At 40.9% G+C, this 16,954-nt stretch overlaps 4 protein-coding genes across 6 annotated transcripts; 1 reads left to right on the top strand and 3 right to left on the bottom strand.

Annotated features, from left to right (window-relative positions):
- Positions 1 to 772: 772 nt before the first annotated feature.
- Positions 773 to 2,839, bottom strand: rpl37a (ribosomal protein L37a). Its single transcript, XM_017420806.3, has 4 exons — positions 2,709 to 2,839; positions 1,949 to 2,077; positions 1,774 to 1,856; positions 773 to 940 (listed from the first exon to the last, which is right to left on the bottom strand). Exons 1-4 carry the CDS (start codon positions 2,709 to 2,711, stop codon positions 877 to 879), a joined length of 279 nt encoding a protein of 92 aa, XP_017276295.1. The 5' UTR covers positions 2,712 to 2,839; the 3' UTR covers positions 773 to 876.
- A 153-nt stretch (positions 2,840 to 2,992) lies between these two features.
- On the top strand, positions 2,993 to 4,905 carry cfap410 (cilia and flagella associated protein 410). Its single transcript, XM_017420846.3, has 7 exons — positions 2,993 to 3,235; positions 3,355 to 3,373; positions 3,492 to 3,538; positions 3,625 to 3,854; positions 4,048 to 4,198; positions 4,278 to 4,371; positions 4,458 to 4,905. The coding sequence occupies exons 1-7, from the start codon at positions 3,159 to 3,161 to the stop codon at positions 4,617 to 4,619; spliced, it is 780 nt and encodes a 259-aa protein (XP_017276335.1). The 5' UTR covers positions 2,993 to 3,158; the 3' UTR covers positions 4,620 to 4,905.
- Positions 4,906 to 4,975: 70 nt separating this feature from the next.
- Positions 4,976 to 11,582, bottom strand: orc2 (origin recognition complex, subunit 2). 2 transcript variants are annotated; one of them, XM_017420840.3, is made up of 16 exons: positions 11,454 to 11,582; positions 11,212 to 11,283; positions 10,953 to 11,114; positions 9,980 to 10,066; positions 9,784 to 9,873; positions 9,670 to 9,701; positions 9,517 to 9,577; positions 7,964 to 8,295; positions 7,759 to 7,868; positions 7,543 to 7,675; positions 7,339 to 7,435; positions 7,121 to 7,267; positions 6,873 to 7,044; positions 5,528 to 5,589; positions 5,306 to 5,424; positions 4,976 to 5,202 (listed from the first exon to the last, which is right to left on the bottom strand). In XM_017420840.3, exons 2-16 carry the CDS (start codon positions 11,279 to 11,281, stop codon positions 5,119 to 5,121), a joined length of 1,758 nt encoding a protein of 585 aa, XP_017276329.1. In that variant the 5' UTR covers positions 11,282 to 11,283; positions 11,454 to 11,582; the 3' UTR covers positions 4,976 to 5,118. The 2 variants fall into 2 exon arrangements, with proteins under 2 accessions (XP_017276329.1, XP_017276332.1); XM_017420843.3 differs by having other exon boundaries at positions 10,953 to 11,111.
- Positions 11,583 to 12,407: 825 nt separating this feature from the next.
- On the bottom strand, positions 12,408 to 15,808 carry zgc:162816 (uncharacterized protein LOC571260 homolog). 2 transcript variants are annotated; one of them, XM_017420844.2, is made up of 10 exons: positions 15,751 to 15,808; positions 15,289 to 15,471; positions 15,067 to 15,196; positions 14,123 to 14,273; positions 13,841 to 14,021; positions 13,452 to 13,570; positions 13,228 to 13,354; positions 12,999 to 13,061; positions 12,811 to 12,916; positions 12,408 to 12,705 (listed from the first exon to the last, which is right to left on the bottom strand). In XM_017420844.2, the coding sequence occupies exons 2-10, from the start codon at positions 15,432 to 15,434 to the stop codon at positions 12,616 to 12,618; spliced, it is 1,113 nt and encodes a 370-aa protein (XP_017276333.1). In that variant the 5' UTR covers positions 15,435 to 15,471; positions 15,751 to 15,808; the 3' UTR covers positions 12,408 to 12,615. The 2 variants fall into 2 exon arrangements, with proteins under 2 accessions (XP_017276333.1, XP_017276334.1); XM_017420845.2 differs by having other exon boundaries at positions 15,289 to 15,435; positions 15,751 to 15,803.
- Positions 15,809 to 16,954: the final 1,146 nt, after the last annotated feature.

Below are 16,954 nucleotides of genomic sequence, written 5' to 3'. Positions count from 1 at the left end.
CATTTGTAATCATTAAAATTAAACGAAATAAACATTTGAAATATATGAGTTTGTATGTAATGTATGAATATAATATACAAGTTTCACTTTTTAAATGGAATTACTGAAATCAATCTACTTTTTCATGATATTCTAATTTTATGACCACCACCTGTAGATGTTACCTGTTAAATCCTGAATCCTAAGAAATGTAGGAACAAAGACATGCAGATGACGGTACAGTTAAGGAATTGCTGATTTTAACCTTAGATTTCTCTGAGGGGCATTTAACATGTAAATGTTGGGTTTACTTCTCCACTGAATAGTATGGATCGTACCAACTCAGCATTTCCTTCATCCATCTGAAGTTTGAAGGCTTGTAGAGTACACCTATAGATTAAACACTATATAAAACTGAACTCTCCTGCACTATCAGGAGCACAATAAATATATTTATGTTAATTACTAACCCATCCTCCACATTAACAAGTTTGACATAAACAATTGTAGTTTAGGGCCCTCACCAGGTGAACTCTCAGATAGATCAGGAGATAATTTGATGAAAGAAAACTAAGTAGCTTTAAAGCTGCTTTGATTCGTGTCTAAATTAAAGTTAATCTGCATGTTTCTCAACCACCTACTCACAGCTGGGAGGGAGAACTCTTCTGTGACAGCTCTGAACTTGTTTGGACCCAGAGCCTTCTTGATCAGTAATGAGTTTTGTACAAAGAAATCTGTTAAGTATTTTACAGCCACAAGTTTCCACAAGTAAAACAAACGGACAAACAAAACACTTCGCTCCAAACAGCTTTATTTTTAGATGTTGCGGTCATGTCCAGCTTGGTTAAATTATAGAAAATAAAGTCCCAAATCCACCAGTGACAGCTGTGTACAGGTTTACTGGTCCTTCAGCTCCTTCAGCCTCCTGATCGCAGACTTGACTGTGACAGCAGACGTTGTGCTGCAAAAAAAAAAGGGAAAGAAATAAAAATGCATAAATTATCAGGATAAACTCAGCTCAAAACTTCTGCATCAGTAAAAAAAAAAACACCTTTGTGTTGCTTTGCTTACAGGGAAGTGTTTCAGAGGTGTCACCAGATCTAATATATGTAATAAAGTTTGTTCTAAAGAGTGTGAAAACTCCCACAAGGTGAAGGAAGATGCTTTTATATTTAAATATACAGACTTGTATGGACTTTTTTTTTTACATCGTGCCCTGAGATTACCTTTGCTGTGAACTGGCACTACACAAGTATCAATAAAGTATTATTGAACTGAACTCGCTTTTTTATCATCTGAGATAGTGTGATGGGTTAGATCAGACCAGAATCTTCAACCTGCATCAAGATTTGTGTTATTAAAACATGATCAGCAGAGAATAAAATCTTCTCTTTGTTAACGAGCGACCTCATATCCAACATATCCAGAAGGCTTACGCTGGAATTATTTACCTAATAGTTTTACTGCTTGGCATCACAACTGGTCTGAGCAAGTTACACAAGTAAAAGAAAAAACAAAAAAACACTTTTGACGCAGCATATAAACATAAAATATGAAAACATTTGGAAAACAAAGCTGTGAATGTGGAAGAAAAAAAAAAAGCCTGCTTACACCGTATATTCTTTATCATCCAAGTCTTAAATCTTTGAAATCAAACACTGAACACCAACCATGCTCTAAGGTAGGTCTAGACGATTACACACGAGACACAGGAGGGTTTTCTGAGCTGACGGCTGCAGATGTTTGATTGCAGAAAAAAAGGAGCAGAAAAGTGACATATAAAGTGCAACATACTTGTACGTCCAGGCACCACCAGCCACCGTCTTCATGCAGGACCCACAGTGCCAGATGCCGACAGCTCTCCTCTTCATCTTGGTCTGCAAAAGTGAGAGTTCATGTGAGACGACTGGACCTTCACAGAGCACAAGACGATCTGTAAAGGCCCAACAACTTAAACCCCAGCACTCACCTTGCCACAGAATGAGCAGGTGTATTTAGCGTGCTGAGAGATTTCAATCTTCTTCACCATCTTCCTCAGCGACGCGCCGTAACGCGTGCCATATTTACCAACGATCCCCACCTTCTTGGTGCGCTTGGCCTGCAGACAGAAAGGAAATACAATGGATTAATGACAATGAAAAGTATCACTAAATATGAAAACTATCAGGAATTCATTGGATTGAGTTCATTTATACACTCCTGTTTCACATAGTTAAAAAGTGTGTGCCGAGTACTGCTTTTCATAATATCCTGAACTCAATTTGTAAATTACATTGACACATTTATGCTGAAAATCTGTGCTAGCAGTCTTCCAACATCTGAGACAGACAGGCTCGTCAAGCTTCCCTTCGTCCTAACATAAACCAGCTCAACTACTGATCAATTCAGACATAACTAGTTCTGTAAAACAACGATGTTACTTTACTTTTTTAACTGCGTGATCTGTGAAAAGGTGCGAAGTGAATGAAATATGGAGTGACAGTGAGCTAATGTGACTAGCCCGCCCGGAACCAAGGCTCAATGAGAAAAACTATGGTGGCAGCCATTTCTGTTTCGGTGGGGCATAACAACATCGGCTTTCTTATTTAAACAATCGCAAAACTAATACAAAGTAAAGATAGAACAGGTAATCAGGGTCACCACGAAGCCTCTGAAGGTGTTGGCGAATCATTTATAGCACAAGAATTAAGAGATTGACACGGATTGTAACAGGGAGAAACTAGCCTCACCATCGTTTCAGTGGAGACGTAGGTCCAAAGAGGACGTACTCAACGCGCAGGCGCGATTTACTCAGTCGCTGACGATGCATTGTGGGAGTTGTATTTTTTTAAATGCAATTCAGAGCCTTAAAAACGCAAGTATTGGTAATAAATATATCTCCGCTAAACAATAAATTATTAAAATATTCACTCGTGTGTTTACTGCTATAATTGTATGATAAAGTCACAAGTCAAACCTCGTACACAAAATTACGAGTTTTTTTAGCCGTAACTAAGGACGCTTCATTAGATACGCGCATGCGTACTGACGTTGTAAACGACAACGTTTCTTTGCAGCTGAGTTGAGATGTTAATCCTTTCACCCTGTCATAATGAGGCCTTTGTTGTTTGTTAATATTTATACATCTCAATATTCCGCTGAAAATATCTTGTATGTTTGAGTAAGGTTGATGATACGCCATGAAGCTAACACGGAAACTGGTCCTCGCTAAGGCTAAGGCCTCCGACTTGGAAAGTGTGAAGAAACTAAACTGCTGGTAAGCGCCTGAATTTGAACACGCCATCAGTAATAAACTGGGTTATTGGTGTACATTTTGACTGCTAAGGTGGACAGGTACAACTTGTAGTAACTTTATGTTACGTGTTATTTTCTCAGGGGGTGCAACTTGACTGACGTGAGTTGTTAAATAGCTGATTTTGGTGTGAATTTGTGCTTTAATAATAATAAAAAAGCCATTTTCTTTTACAATCCTGCACATACATGGAGTTGTATAAATGAGTGTGTTCTTTCAGATTTCCATCTTCACTCAGATGCCCAACATTGAAGTGCTAACACTGAGGTTGGTCCATTTTACACACATACCTCTCAGTATGATCCAATATTCCTAAGTGACCATGCTGCTTTTGTTTGTTTGTTTGTCTGCAGCGTCAACAGCATCTCCTCTCTGTCTCCTCTGGCTGGCTGTTTATCTCTGAGCGAGCTTTACCTGAGGAGGAACATGATTCCTTCCCTCTCCGAGTTGTGTTATTTGTGTCCGCTGACACGTCTCAGGGTGCTCTGGTTGGCTGAAAACCCCTGCTGTGGAAGTGACCCAGCCAAGTATCGCCTCACTGTGCTGCGCTGCCTGCCTCGCCTCCAGAAACTTGACAATCAGGGTGATTTGATATGTCTGTGTGCACTCTTTTCGTTTCCCCTCATCATCTATTGAAGCACCATAATTGTCATCGAATAACCTACTGAAGTAACAACACTCAGTAGTCTTGAGATCTTAAAGTGCAGGTGACAGAACAGTCTGATCGTTTTGAACAGTTCACTTATGTGTATATATTCAATTCTTTGTGGGTGCAGTGGTGACTGAGGATGAGGTCGCACTTGCTCTCATGGAAGGTGAAGAGGTCAGCACGCCCCCAGGTAGTATCCAGAACCAGCTTTCAAACAACGGCCTTACAGATGCTGAGACGGAGAATGATGCACTTAACTACAACATGGAGGAGACCAAGTAGGTTGTGTGAACTAAAGCACTTAAACTAATTCAGACAAAAACAAAACATCTTTCATCCATTTTTTTTTGCTTTCAGCAAAATCAGAGAAGAGTTGGGAATGAAGCCTCTCTCCAGGGAGAAGTTTTCTTCTCTTTCTTCCCCTACCATAGAGAGACAAACAGAGAAAAAGGTAACTTCTGTCAGCACCAACAACCTGAAACTGAGAAGCGTTGGACTGGGAGTATTTTGTTCCTGATTTCTGATTGGTCTTTTCAGACTCACGTCCTTGATGCAGTTCTGCTTCTGTTGAGGGACTTGGACGAAGAGGAGCTTCATATTGTTCACACAGCCACGCAGAACAGACTGCACACGTACACACTGGACTCAGGAGACAGTCAGAGACTTCCGGCTCAGAAAACCGCAGACGTTCAACACTAACATGGTTTACAGCATGCATTCAGAGACAACATCACACTCCCTTCTTCATATACAACTCAAACCCCTGGATTAAAAAACACACATGGTTTGGTACTTTCTGCATGCAATATGCACGGTTTAATTTCACTGCCACTTTTTCTTTTTTGTTTTAGTTTACTCACATGATTTCCCTTGTTTTCTTTTTATAGCTGCATGCCCACATGCCTTGTAAGAACAAACGAATGTATGTTTGACTAAATCTGTGACTATTTCTGTAATTAAAGACTCTAATCAGCAATAATTTAAACTCCCAAGACTTTTACTTGCTCATATCAACTCAGCAAACATCGACATGTGAATATAGAAGGACGTCATGGTGCTACAATGATGCCAAACATTTTATTAATCTATTTTAAAACACTGATTTTGTTTTATAATGGCTTAAAACAGATGGAAATGGGTTTTCATGTCAGTGATTGACAGCTAAAATTAGCTTGAAAAGGCAGGTCTGATGTTTCTTTCATCCATCCTCCTCCTTCTCCAGGAAGTCCGTCAATGTGGTCGTATCCACGGCAACAACCAGGCACTCCACTCCATCTGCACCCTGGAGCAACATAAAAAATAAGTGAATTTAAGAACATGGGGAAACAACAGAAACTAGAGTTACATCACTGCACGAGAAGTGGGAAATCTAAAGTGAAGCTCACCTTTCGTGTCCGAATCAGTTTGTGATCCTTAAACTCGGTCAGCTGAGTCCTCAGAGTGAGGTCGGAGTTCACCAAAAACGCCTCGCGACAACGCTGGTAGAAGTCCTGGAATGATAACCCTGCACAGAGAGTGAAACGTTTACAGCTCCACGGTAACGTTTATAAAAAAAAACAAAAAAAAACAACCTGTTGAGCAGTTTCAGGTGATAAATGTTTGCGTACCTGAATATGAATGGTTGTCTTTGTTTTCTAGCTGAAATTTCACCAACAGTTTAAAGATTCCTCTGCAAAAAGAAAAAGAAAAGACAGATGTTGAAAAGATACAAACTAAAACAGCCGTGTGTGAAAACTAAGAATGATGCCTTCTAAAGGATGTTTATTCACCAGATCACAGATATTATTGAACAATTAAACATTTTTCTTTGTAAAACAACTCAAAAAACTGATCTAGTTAGACTTTTTTGTTCTATCAAGACAAAAGAATACAGAATCGTGTTATTTGTGTTTGTCATCTGAGATGCACTTTAATCATTTCTGATGGGAACAGATTTGTTAAGGAGTGGCCACAGCAGCTTTATTGTTCCACCTGTCTCCCTCTCTCTCACACACACACACACACACACACACACACACACACACACACACTCTCTGTCCTGCTTCTACTTTAATTCCTTCACCCCTCCTGACTTTCTGCCACCTGCTTCCTACTCTCACTACGGATCACAATATCTGCAAACTTCATAGTCCACGTTGACGTCTGCCTGATCTCATCTGTCAACATGTCCATTAACGATTGCAGACAAGAAGGGGCTCAGGGCGGACCCCTGATGTACTCCCACCCCCACCTTGAACCCTTCTGTCACTCCTGCTGCACCAGTGGACACACTCTTTTAGAGTCTGCTGCACAACAACCCGGGCAGAAGTGATGATCAACAGGAAAAGGGAAGAGCTTCTTAAACGGAGAGCAAAGTGTTTTCCGGTGGTAGGAGGTGCCGCCTTAAATCAGGGACAACCTATCAGCGCAGTTTACGGCGTCATTTAATCACCTTCTGTTGAACACAGAGCCTGCAACTTAACATATTGAGCTGATTCACTGACTTAATTCATCACATTTGGATTTTGTTGCCATTAGTCACATGGTTAAGCCGCTGGATCAGCATTTGGCTGATACGCTGCTTGAAATGGAGTGCAAACCATGCCCACACGACTAACTCCGTTGTCACCCGTGCCGCAAATAGTGTGCAGCCACTGTCTCACTGTCTTTGTGGTACCACAGTTCCTCTCTTGGCACCCCTATCATTTGCTTTTCCTAGACCAGTAGTGCCCAATCCTGGTCCTCGAGGAACGATATCCTGCATCCCTACACTCTCAAAGCAAACATGAAGTCTGTAGAAGACGCAGACTGATGCTCACCTCACTTTTTAACCTGGCTTCAACAACTCTTTCCCGTGTCTTCATTGCTCATCAGCTTTATCCCTCCGTAGTTATTACAGCTCTGCATATCTTTCTTGTTCTTAAATTTTTATTTACTGAAATCCTGATGATAACACCAACATGGACGTGGTACCTTGCGTTGGGTGTCAAGCTGCGGAGCACGTGCGTGAGGGAGGACAGAGCGAGGGCGCCAGACTGCTGCACCAGGAGCGAGTTTTCATACGACGTCTCCTCTGTGTAGTGCTGGAACGTCACGCACTCCCACCACAACCAATTGAACTGACTTTGTTTAAACTGGTCCCACACTAGAAACACAAGATAAGACGTTTAGCTGCGATCGTTGCGACTGACGCTGCAGAAGTGACTTGCACAAACACCCACCTAATGGAGCGTTGATGTGGTCTATAGAAGCTACCAGGTGCAGGTTTGGCAGGGATGCCAGCTGCCCCAGTGCACTCTGGGTCTTCTCCCCTCGCAGCATTGGTCCGTCAATGTTATGGATAAGCATATACACGTGGAGATCTGGACCTGCAGGGACATGCTGGATAATGTAAAACAAGTCTGACAAAAGCGCAAGATGAGACGGTTCACAAACTTACGGTCCTTGAGTGTCTGAGAGATGAGCTGGACCTGATCCGAGGGGGTTCGGAAACTTCCCTCAAGCTCCAGGACCTCGCTTGTCAGAGCGTTTAATACCTGTAATAAAACCACAGAATGGTTGTGAAAATGATACAGGGGCAAAAAGCAGTTCCACTTAGCTTTGTTTTATTTTGTGTGTGTGTGTGTGTGTTTTTATTACTGACCGATTTAAGAGTAATAGAAGGAAAAAATCCATTGACCACAAGATGGATCTCTTCTGACAAATGAGACTCCCTGAAGTCTTCAAGCAGAGCCTTTTTGCTGCCCAAACCGTAGACCAGAACACTGAATCCCAACCTAAAAACAAATAAACTCTTAAACATCATAAAGCTAAGGTTAAAACGCTGAAAACGTAGACAAAGAAAGGCAGCGAAACTCACTGTAACTGCATCATCCATTTGTTAAAGTGCTTTCTGTGTTTGCTCTGCAGTTGCTGGATCTCTTTTAAGTAACACGATGATTTACCTTCTAAAAGACGAGCCAAAGTCTCCTGTAAAACAAAAAAACAGGGTAAATTCAACCTGAACTTTAAACGTTAGGGAGACCCTTTCTTCAAGTTTATAACACTGGCTGTAAGTTACAAACCCTGTCAAGTTTAGGGGTGTGCAAACGCTCGAGGGTCCGGTCAGATGTCAGGACTTTAGAGCTGCCATGAGCCTCAAAATACTCCTCGGTCATGGTGGGCTTGTTGAGGGGTTCTGCTGAGGTCTTGCTCTTCTTGGCAGGAGTCTTGTAGAGAGCCGCAGATAACTTCTTGTTGGGAGTTTGGGAGTTTCTCAAATTCTCTTTGTCGTCTTTCTTTCCTTTCTGCTCTTCTTTCAACCACTCTTCCTCCTTCTCCTCCTCTTCTTCTTCTTCTTCTTTTTCAGAGTCAGAAGGCGAGAGCTCACTGTCGCTGTCCGACCGAAGACTCGGTGCTGAAAACAACCAAACAGACTCAGATGCTGTCAAATGTACACGTTACAGTCGTGGGGAAAAAGAAAGTCTGCCCTCGTTATATTTCAGTTTTGAACACATCAGGACATAAAAACTCATCTGGTCTTCACCAGGTTTTAAAATGATTTAAAATGTACATTATTTATGAAACAAAAACAAATCCAAGACGGAAAAACTGTGTGTAAAAATAAACTAAGATCACTCCACGATTCAACAGCTTGTAGAACCACCTTAGAGTAATCATTTTCTGTATGACTTTATCAGTCTTTCACATTGTTGTGGAGAAGCTTTGGCCGACTCCTCTTTACAGTTAGAGTCCTTTGGTCTACAGAGGAGTTCATGGTCGAATCAATGACCGCGAGGAGCCCAAACCATCAGCTCCCCACCACCGTGCTGACAGCTGATATGTTATGTTTGTGCTGATAAGCTGTTTGGTTTTTCCAAATCATGACGCTGTGCATTATGGTTACAAACATCTCGACTTTCACCTCATATGTCCAAAAACATTGTTCCAGAAGTCTTGAAGTTCATTCAGAAGCTAACTCCTGCTGCCATGTCCTTTTTAGAGAAGTCATGCTTGTTCAGTCCGTTTCTAATTGTCCTGTCGTGAACTTTAATATTTACCTGCTAACCGAGGCCTGTAGAGTCTGAGACGGAGCTCTTGGGGGTTTTGTAATTTCTCTGAGCATTGCACAGTCTGACCTTTGGTGAATTTGCTAGGATGTTCACTCCTGGGAAGATTGGCAGCTGTCTTAAATGTTTTCTCCATGTTTTCCACTAATCCTCATCTCTATAGAACGATGGAAATTACCTTTAACCCTTCCCTGATTGATGAGCAGCAACAGCTGCTTCTCTAAGGTCATTGCTGATGTCTTTCCACCTTGGCGTTGTGCTAACACACACCTGTTTGCTCCAGAGCAGCAAACTGACCAAACACTGATGATGATCAGGTAATCAATACATCTGATCAGCAGCTCCTGACTGATACTGAACCTCTGAGGTCCTGTGGAAGCAGCAAGAGAGGACTTCATTTCTGTTTAATAAATGATGACATGGTGGAATCTGTTGTGTATTTTTGTAGACCTGAGGTTAGATTTTAATACTTTTAGAACCTGATAAAGACTAGGTTAGTTTTTATTATGTCCTGATATGTAAAGCCCCAGAAACTGACTGTATTTCACATTACACCACATTAGACTTACCTGTCAGTCTCTTCCTGAGCCTGTGTGGTGTTGTGGAGACAAACTGAACTTTCTTGCTTTGCTTTAAGGAAAAAAAAAAGAAAGAGCTGAGACTGAAACAAGTCAAATCTGTCACTGTAGAAAAGAAATACAAAAAATGTTGGGGTATTTTACCCTTTGTGGCGTCCGCTTTTCACTTTTGTGGTCTAAAGAACAAAATAAAAACACCAAAAATCAATCACTTACAAATAAACAAAGAAGCGAGGTGAGAGGGTTTGCTGGACTCACTGCGGCCTGTTCGAGTGGGGGTGGCAGGTTCAACGTCTGCGGACACGCTGAAGCTCACCTTTTTCCCAGGGGTCTGAGCCAGTTCACTCGCTGTTTGAAAAAAAAACAATGTGTGAAATGCTAAAATCTATAGCTGAAGAAAAACAATGAGGATCAACTTTAGGCGTTTGTGTGAGAGGAAACTAGAAGCACTCACCAGTTTGGGCCATCTTGTTGCCTCGATGGACTTTCTGGAAGGTGAAAATGGAAGAACCAGCCATTCTTGACGGATTATCTTCATCGTCTGTGAAGCCACAAAAGTTACTTGCAGCGTTATTACATTACCACAAAGAATGTACTTTTAGCCCATTCAAGAGCTAAAAACAGCTTTCACTACATTTATTTCAGTTTCCTGTGAAGGCTGGTCATTAATCTTTATCATCAGGTTGAATGAAAAATCTGTAAAAGTCTCAAGATGATCCAAAATGCTGCTCCCAGAGTTCTGCTGAGACTCAGGTGAGTTTGTATTTATTATTACTAACATTTACAGTGTTCTCAGTTTTTCTTCCACAGAGACTACGCCGAGAACAGTACTTCTGTGTTTATGTGCATTTTCTGTCCTCTCTCATCCCGAGCTGGTCGAGGCAGATGGCCGCCCATCCTGAGCCTTGTTCTGTAGGCCACTGTTGCACACCGACATAAGATGGCGGATTGCGTTATAAAGGAAAGATTTGATGCGATCTGCTGGCTTCCTTAGAAAGACAACTTTTTACTAACAGGCATTTTGTAATATATTGAATCTGATTATAGTCAAACTGCAGTGTGTGTCACTGGATTTAAATGGTGTGTAATGTATTACGATTTGGACTTGTTGCTTTTTCTGGGATTACTTTTGTTGTGAAGTAGAACTATATAGATAAACTGAATTGTACTGAAATAGATTTCCAAACAATAACAACCTTATACTGCTCATATATGAGCACCAAACACATCCACTTATATTAGTAAAGCTGTCACGAACTTTGTTTGAATCTGAGCCCCACCAAATATTTCCTCATCTCACAGGCTGATTCCAGCAGTCTGGTGATGAGGCAGGTGGGCAGACTGAACTGGAACCAGAACCAGAACCAGAACCAGCCTGCAGGCCATGACTGCCTCTGCCCCAGTGACAGAGCAGATATGTGGGATACCTTCATTGTTTTCTGTTCCCAAAGCCTGGATGTATGTCTGCTCATTCAGGGCTCCGTTTTCATCAGGATGATGTTCAGCATCCTGTCTGCAGCCCTGCGGTCCAGCCAGGCTCCTAAACCTCACCATCCTCTGCACAGACTCAGCGCTTCTCTGCACACCTGCTGAAGAAACAACACACACAAACATAAGTTCAGTCACACACCATGGGGACAAATCTGCTCAGGAACAAGGACAATAAAGAAAAAGCAGAGCTCATACCCTCATGTTTGTCCACGATGTGCTCCAAAACATCCCCATCCCCGACGAACTTCACCTCCAGCACACTCATTTCTACTAACAAACAAGATAGCTGTTACATAAACATAATAATCTTTCAAATTGTGTATGGTTAGCTGCTAAAAACGTCGGGTTTTACTTATTTATTTTTGTCCCTAAATCAGACTAAGACGGACATTTACGACACAACAAAACAAAATACGTCCACAGCCCAAGTGACTTGCCTGAAAGTGTCCGCAGAACAAGATATATGTGAAAAATGTAAACAAAACTTAAGAAAAAAACAAAGTTTAGCTGTGTGGTGGTGGTGTGACAAGTTTCCGCGCCATACCGCTGAAGATTTTAAACCACGTGACAAGTCAAAGGTCACGCTGTGGCCAATCAGAGCGCAGGGTTAGGTTAGAACTTCATTTCCCAGGATTCCCTTTAACCCATGTCCTGGAAACCAGCTAGAAACTGATAAGTGCCGGGATTTCTATCATTTATTTAAGTTATATATTTTAATGATTACATTATTAGCACAAATATTTGCACATTTACTGTTTTGATTTTCAAAATAAAATACTAACAAAATGATAATGAAGATGATTCTGAGAGATTTTTAAAATTGTCTTGTTTACACAAATTGCCTTTAGATGCCTTTTTTTATTGTTATTGGTTTACCAATATCTAGGTAAACTGAATGAAAAATAGAAAAAATAAGTTTAGTGGTGTGTGACCACAGTCACTTTATATCAGTGTATTGTCAGATCTTTAACCTGCAGCTTCTCATTCAATCCTTCCTCGTTAATATCCTTTACACATTTGTTTTACATAAAAACGATAGAACTCTGCAATATTTAAAAAAAAAGACTTCTTTTTTTTCTCTCGGCTGTTCCCTGTGTTTATACCACAGTCATCCTCCTCCATCTCTGTTTTCTGCATCCTCAAAAACACAATGAATTTCTTTCTGACCCTCATTTATTTTTCATGTTGCTGTCCTGCCTGGATCATTAAGATATCACAAAATATAAAAATGTATATGTTCTATTATACGTAACAGTTACGTCAAAAGTGAAATGCACACTGAGTGATTTACATCGAAATGTCACCTTTGCATGAGTCCCAAAGTTGATATTTAATTCAGCGTCTAAAGTCGACAGAAAGCTGATCATGACATTGATAAAATAAGCAGGAAACATGTTTCTTCAGCTTTCATTTATTTAGATAACAGACAGAAAACTTTTGCTAATAACTATGTACCGTGTCGTAGTGAACATGTTTTTTAAAACATAGTCTGGAATGAATTTCTCTGCTCTCCTACCACCCGTCAAACAAACCACAGGTAAAATTAGCTGGACAAGAACCTTCAGCTAGCACAGCAGTGCAGAACGGGTTCTCACTGCATCACCACCCACGAGTGGGCGTCCACTTCCCCAGCAGACGACCCTCAGAGTGCACGTAGTACACGGGATGCATGGAGGCTGTCGCACATGACTGAAAAAAATAAATTAAAAAAAGAGGTTGTTAATCGGGAGGACCGCAACAAAGCAGTATGTAGGATTTTGTAGCACTGAGGAGCTCATATTAAACCAAACTAACGTGGTAGGGGATCAACATGAGCAAAGTGCCCAGGGGATATTTGCTGTAGTCCAGTGGACCTGAGATGGGCTCGACTCTCCCGTGCTCCTGAGTCATGGACACCAGCCTGGAGGGAAACGGCTCTCGTTAGTGATTCAGTCACACTTGAGTTCAGTTTTAGGATGAGAGAGAAAAACTAAGACATTTACTTGAGGTCTGGATGTCCTTCGATCACAGCATATCCAGTGGGAAGTTTTCCAGCTCCATCCAAACTGAGAGGAGCAAGAAAATGTTATTTTACATATTTACACTAACACTAAGTAGGGCTGAGATCAGTTCCAGCTGCCAAGGGTGTTACTGATTTCTATCAATGTAGCTTTTGTCAAATAATGAACAGTTTAGTCGTGTTCTTCAAATACACAGTACTTGTAAGGATACCTGATTCCAGTCCATCCACAGTCGATCAGGAGCTGGTTCCTGTGTGGACAGTGTCCGATGACTCTTGTTAAAACCCTCACAGCCACGTCCTCCAGGCTGCAGGAGCCAATCCCTGACTGCTGCACATCTAAAACCCGCCGAAACCCGTAAAATAATCACTATCACTGCATCAGTCTGTTCAGTAAGGTTATTTGAAATACACAAATACATCAACAAGAACGCACCGTAGAAGACATAGTTCCCAGGATGCACCTCGCTCAGCTTTCCCATGTCGTCGATCGGATGACTACAGGAAGGGGTGGAGCCGATGCTGGACTTACAGCTGATACCTACAGCATTCAATCTGCAAGAAAGGGGTGGAAACAGACAAAATAAAGCATACTGATTAAAACTGTTCTTTTAAATCAGCTAAAGAAATACTACAGTAAGTTGATGTTAACAGGCGACTCAGGTGTCTGACATACTTTATGTATTTAATGCGGTGTCTTGTGCAGCAACTCCAAATAAACATAATGTTATCTTCAAGGTTTGACCGAAAAAGGTATTTTATTTGATGTGTTTGATGAGGATTTCTCCATCCTCTGCTTGTTTCTGTTTCCATGTCTGATCTTACTTTTTCATAAATTGCAGGGTGTAGTTGGTTGTCTCTTGGGCGACGGCCTGTATTTGCTCCACTCCTCTGCAGTTGTAGGTGTTCCCACAGTGGGCGTACACACCTGTTAGCTCCACCCCCTCCGTCTCGACGATGGCTTGGGCCAGTCTGAGCGCCTCAGGCTCCGAGTGCAGGACCCCAGCTGCGGCAAAGAGCAAAAAAAAAAACAAAAAAACCCCCACACCATCAGCAGGGGTTCAGAAGCTTTCTGACCAGCTGTGCTACAGTTTCCGGCAGGTTCACCTCTCCCATTGCCACAGTCGAGCTTCAGCCACACGTGCCACTGCCGACCACATTTCAGAGGCCTCTGTTTGAGCTGCTCCAGAGCATCAGGATGATCCAACAAAACTTGGAAAAGACCCAGTCTCTCTGACAGGGCCGCGCAGCGCTCCACCTAAAGACATGCACATGCAATATTTGATATTACTCATTTATTATTAAATTATTATTATTGCCTGCCACCAAAAAGTGAAGACGGACAAAAATGTTTTGGCTGTGTCTGCTCATGTTTCTGTCTGTTATCAAAATATCTGTTGAACCACAAAACCTGAAGAAATGTACATCTATATCTAATAAAAATGGCTCGAATTCAGTTAATTTTACAGATAATGAGCGAAGATTTAGTGGGTTTTAGCTGAGAGTCATCCTCAACTCATACTTAGAGCGTTACTCATTGCAGGAGGTCTTTGATTACAACTTTAGCAGTAACTAATATCACCTAGCAGAATATCTCATGAACCTCTGGACAAATTTTTTAATGAAACTTTTAGAAAGTAATCACTGAATGTACGTCTCCAACTCATTAACATTTGGAGTCAACCCAATTCAATATGGCTGCCACAGCCAATCGACATCAGCCAACATAAGAATGGCTATAACTCGGTCAGATTTACAGGTTTTGAGCTTAATTTGATGTGGTAGTAGCTGAGTAATTCACAACATATAATCTGAGTGTAAAATCTCAGAATATTACATGAGATCACCCGTTATTTTCAAGGTTTGACCAAAACGGCTAAAAGGCTTTCATTTCTCATCATGAGATGATTTTAGTCTAAAACTCTGGCTCGAAAAGCAGAAGGGGATATTCAGTCCTTGAAGGAAAGAGATGAGTCGTTTCCCTTTTCCACATAACAGTCTTGCACCATAATGTGTGTAAACAACCCAGAGACACAGCTCATGGTGTTAACCTTGTCAAAGGGAAGAGAATAAGCATAGAGGATGTCATCAAATCCATGGTCAGCATAGAAACAGGCCTCCGCCAGGGTGGAAACCACGATGCACCTTCTCAATCCTGCCGTCATGATCTCAGCACACTCGCTGCAGATGAACACGGACAGAGCACGTCAGGACCCTTCACACAGAGCTGGAAACAACAAACTATGTGTGTGTGTGAGGGTTTGGACACACACAGGGTTTTGTGGGTCTTCATGTGGGGCCGAAGCTGGACTCCCAGCTTTTGGCAGCGTTCAATCATCCTCTGGGTGTTCCTCTTCACTTTGTCCACATCCACCACCAGAGCAGGGCTGCACAGGGCTGAGAGGGGCTCCCCTTCCATACTGACACACACACACACACACACACACACGCACGCACTCCACAGATATTTTACATGCAATTAAATTATTGTGCATGAATGATTCAGCTCACGACATGTTCTACATGAATAAATCACTCCACAGACCTGAGTTTTTACCTTTAAGGTTTCTGCATTTTAGTCTTTAATGATAATGAACTTTGAACTCCGAAACTTAGCTCTTTAAAAAAAAAATTTAAACCACTTTTATGTTAATATTGGACACGAAAACAACATGATATATCTAACCACAAATGAATAATAGATTACAGATTAAATGCACAAACCAAAGATTTACCTTTTAGAAGCACCAACGTCAGCCGAAACGTCTTCTGATTTCAAAACTACGGCATCCTCAAGGGGTCAAAGTTCATCAACGGAAAACGCGTTTTCTTGGAGTTCGGCGTTTGCTCTCAGTTAATCTTATGTAGTGCATGTAAAAGTCACTTTGGTCATTAACTAAAACTGAGAACAGACTTAAACAAAATTTAATATGATTTAGAATCATTCGTCGGTTTAAAAATGTGTACTGTGGTGTTATTTGATTGGCTAGTTACGAAGTAAACCCGGAAAAACAATATTTTTATAACTGTTCCTCCCTCGATCATACAGATCCTATTATTCTACAGTATACTTTATATTTTTAAATTTAGCAAATTAAAACAACTAAAGTTTTACAATCGATGTTTGCTGCCCTCTAGTGGTCAGAAAAATAATAAACAGGTTAATAATAGTTTAACTTTAAAGCAGTTCCTGAGCTGGCTGACCATCAGAGGACCTTTAAAATCTCCAAGTTAGCTGGTTAGTTCATCTATAAATCTGATCATCACTCATTAATTTCAATCAAGTGTCTGTTTGAAACACGCGAGTTTGCATCTGGAGGCTCCATTTGAGTTTTATAAATTATGTGTTTCTTTTCTTCAGAAGAGCTCTGTGTTTAGTAATAAAAAGAAATGTCATGTTTTCTTCTTGATCCATAACTTCCTGCCTTTGGGGACTGCATTTTGTCAGGATGTCCCTAACTGAGTCAGGTGCAATTTTTTTTAAAAGCTTGTTCTCTGCTTGTTTATACCTATGCTTAACATTTAAAATGGAAATACTGATGCTACTCTTCTCCACCTCGTTTATTTTACAGCCTTATCAAGCTGCCATTGTAATAAAAGGTTGTTTTTGGTAAATATAGTGCTAAAGAATAAATGATTGAATTCTTCTTTTTGGGGGGTTAGGAATCATGTTTTCAGTTGTTCATGGCCATTATTTCCACCACCAAACATATAAATTATTTCCACTTTAAACCTCTTGCATAGTTCTAATTTCAGTAAATGTTTAAAAATTTACAAATTTTACACAAAAATAGAACCAAAACCTAAAATGCAAATTAAAAAACGTATTTATTTTCCTCTTTCCTAAATGAAACAGGGCTGAAAGTTATAAACAGAGTTCTATTTTCCACAGCTGGATGCCACAAATATGTTCATAATGAGAAATTCGCTCAAAGTCGG

The sequence above is a fragment of the Kryptolebias marmoratus genome, linkage group LG20 (genome assembly GCF_001649575.2).
Source record: "Kryptolebias marmoratus isolate JLee-2015 linkage group LG20, ASM164957v2, whole genome shotgun sequence".
NCBI classification, from domain to species: Eukaryota; Metazoa; Chordata; class Actinopteri; order Cyprinodontiformes; family Rivulidae; genus Kryptolebias; species Kryptolebias marmoratus.
Note: the sequence above shows the minus strand (reverse complement) of the source record. Positions and strands in the feature narration are given on the sequence as shown.

What these genes read in the sequence shown, in the direction of transcription:
- orc2 (XM_017420840.3), bottom strand. Translation starts at nt 11,281, where the DNA reads ATGAGTGTGCTGGAGGTGAAGTTCGTCGGGGATGGGGATGTTTTGGAG. An exon ending in AAATGGATGATGCAGTTACA is followed by an intron (nt 7,676 to 7,758) that starts GTGAGTTTCGCT and finishes ATTTGTTTTTAG; the next exon opens with GTTGGGATTCAGTGTTCTGG. An exon ending in CTTCTATTACTCTTAAATCG is followed by an intron (nt 7,436 to 7,542) that starts GTCAGTAATAAA and finishes GTTTTATTACAG; the next exon opens with GTATTAAACGCTCTGACAAG.
- cfap410 (XM_017420846.3), top strand. Translation starts at nt 3,159, where the DNA reads ATGAAGCTAACACGGAAACTGGTCCTCGCTAAGGCTAAGGCCTCCGAC. An exon ending in ATTGAAGTGCTAACACTGAG is followed by an intron (nt 3,539 to 3,624) that starts GTTGGTCCATTT and finishes GTTTGTCTGCAG; the next exon opens with CGTCAACAGCATCTCCTCTC. An exon ending in AGAGACAAACAGAGAAAAAG is followed by an intron (nt 4,372 to 4,457) that starts GTAACTTCTGTC and finishes TGGTCTTTTCAG; the next exon opens with ACTCACGTCCTTGATGCAGT.
- zgc:162816 (XM_017420844.2), bottom strand. Translation starts at nt 15,434, where the DNA reads ATGGAAGGGGAGCCCCTCTCAGCCCTGTGCAGCCCTGCTCTGGTGGTG. An exon ending in TGTGGATGGACTGGAATCAG is followed by an intron (nt 13,062 to 13,227) that starts GTATCCTTACAA and finishes TGCTCCTCTCAG; the next exon opens with TTTGGATGGAGCTGGAAAAC. An exon ending in GAAGGACATCCAGACCTCAA is followed by an intron (nt 12,917 to 12,998) that starts GTAAATGTCTTA and finishes GTTTCCCTCCAG; the next exon opens with GCTGGTGTCCATGACTCAGG.
- rpl37a (XM_017420806.3), bottom strand. An exon ending in CCTGCTCATTCTGTGGCAAG is followed by an intron (nt 1,857 to 1,948) that starts GTGAGTGCTGGG and finishes TCACTTTTGCAG; the next exon opens with ACCAAGATGAAGAGGAGAGC. An exon ending in GGTGGTGCCTGGACGTACAA is followed by an intron (nt 941 to 1,773) that starts GTATGTTGCACT and finishes TTTTTTTTGCAG; the next exon opens with CACAACGTCTGCTGTCACAG.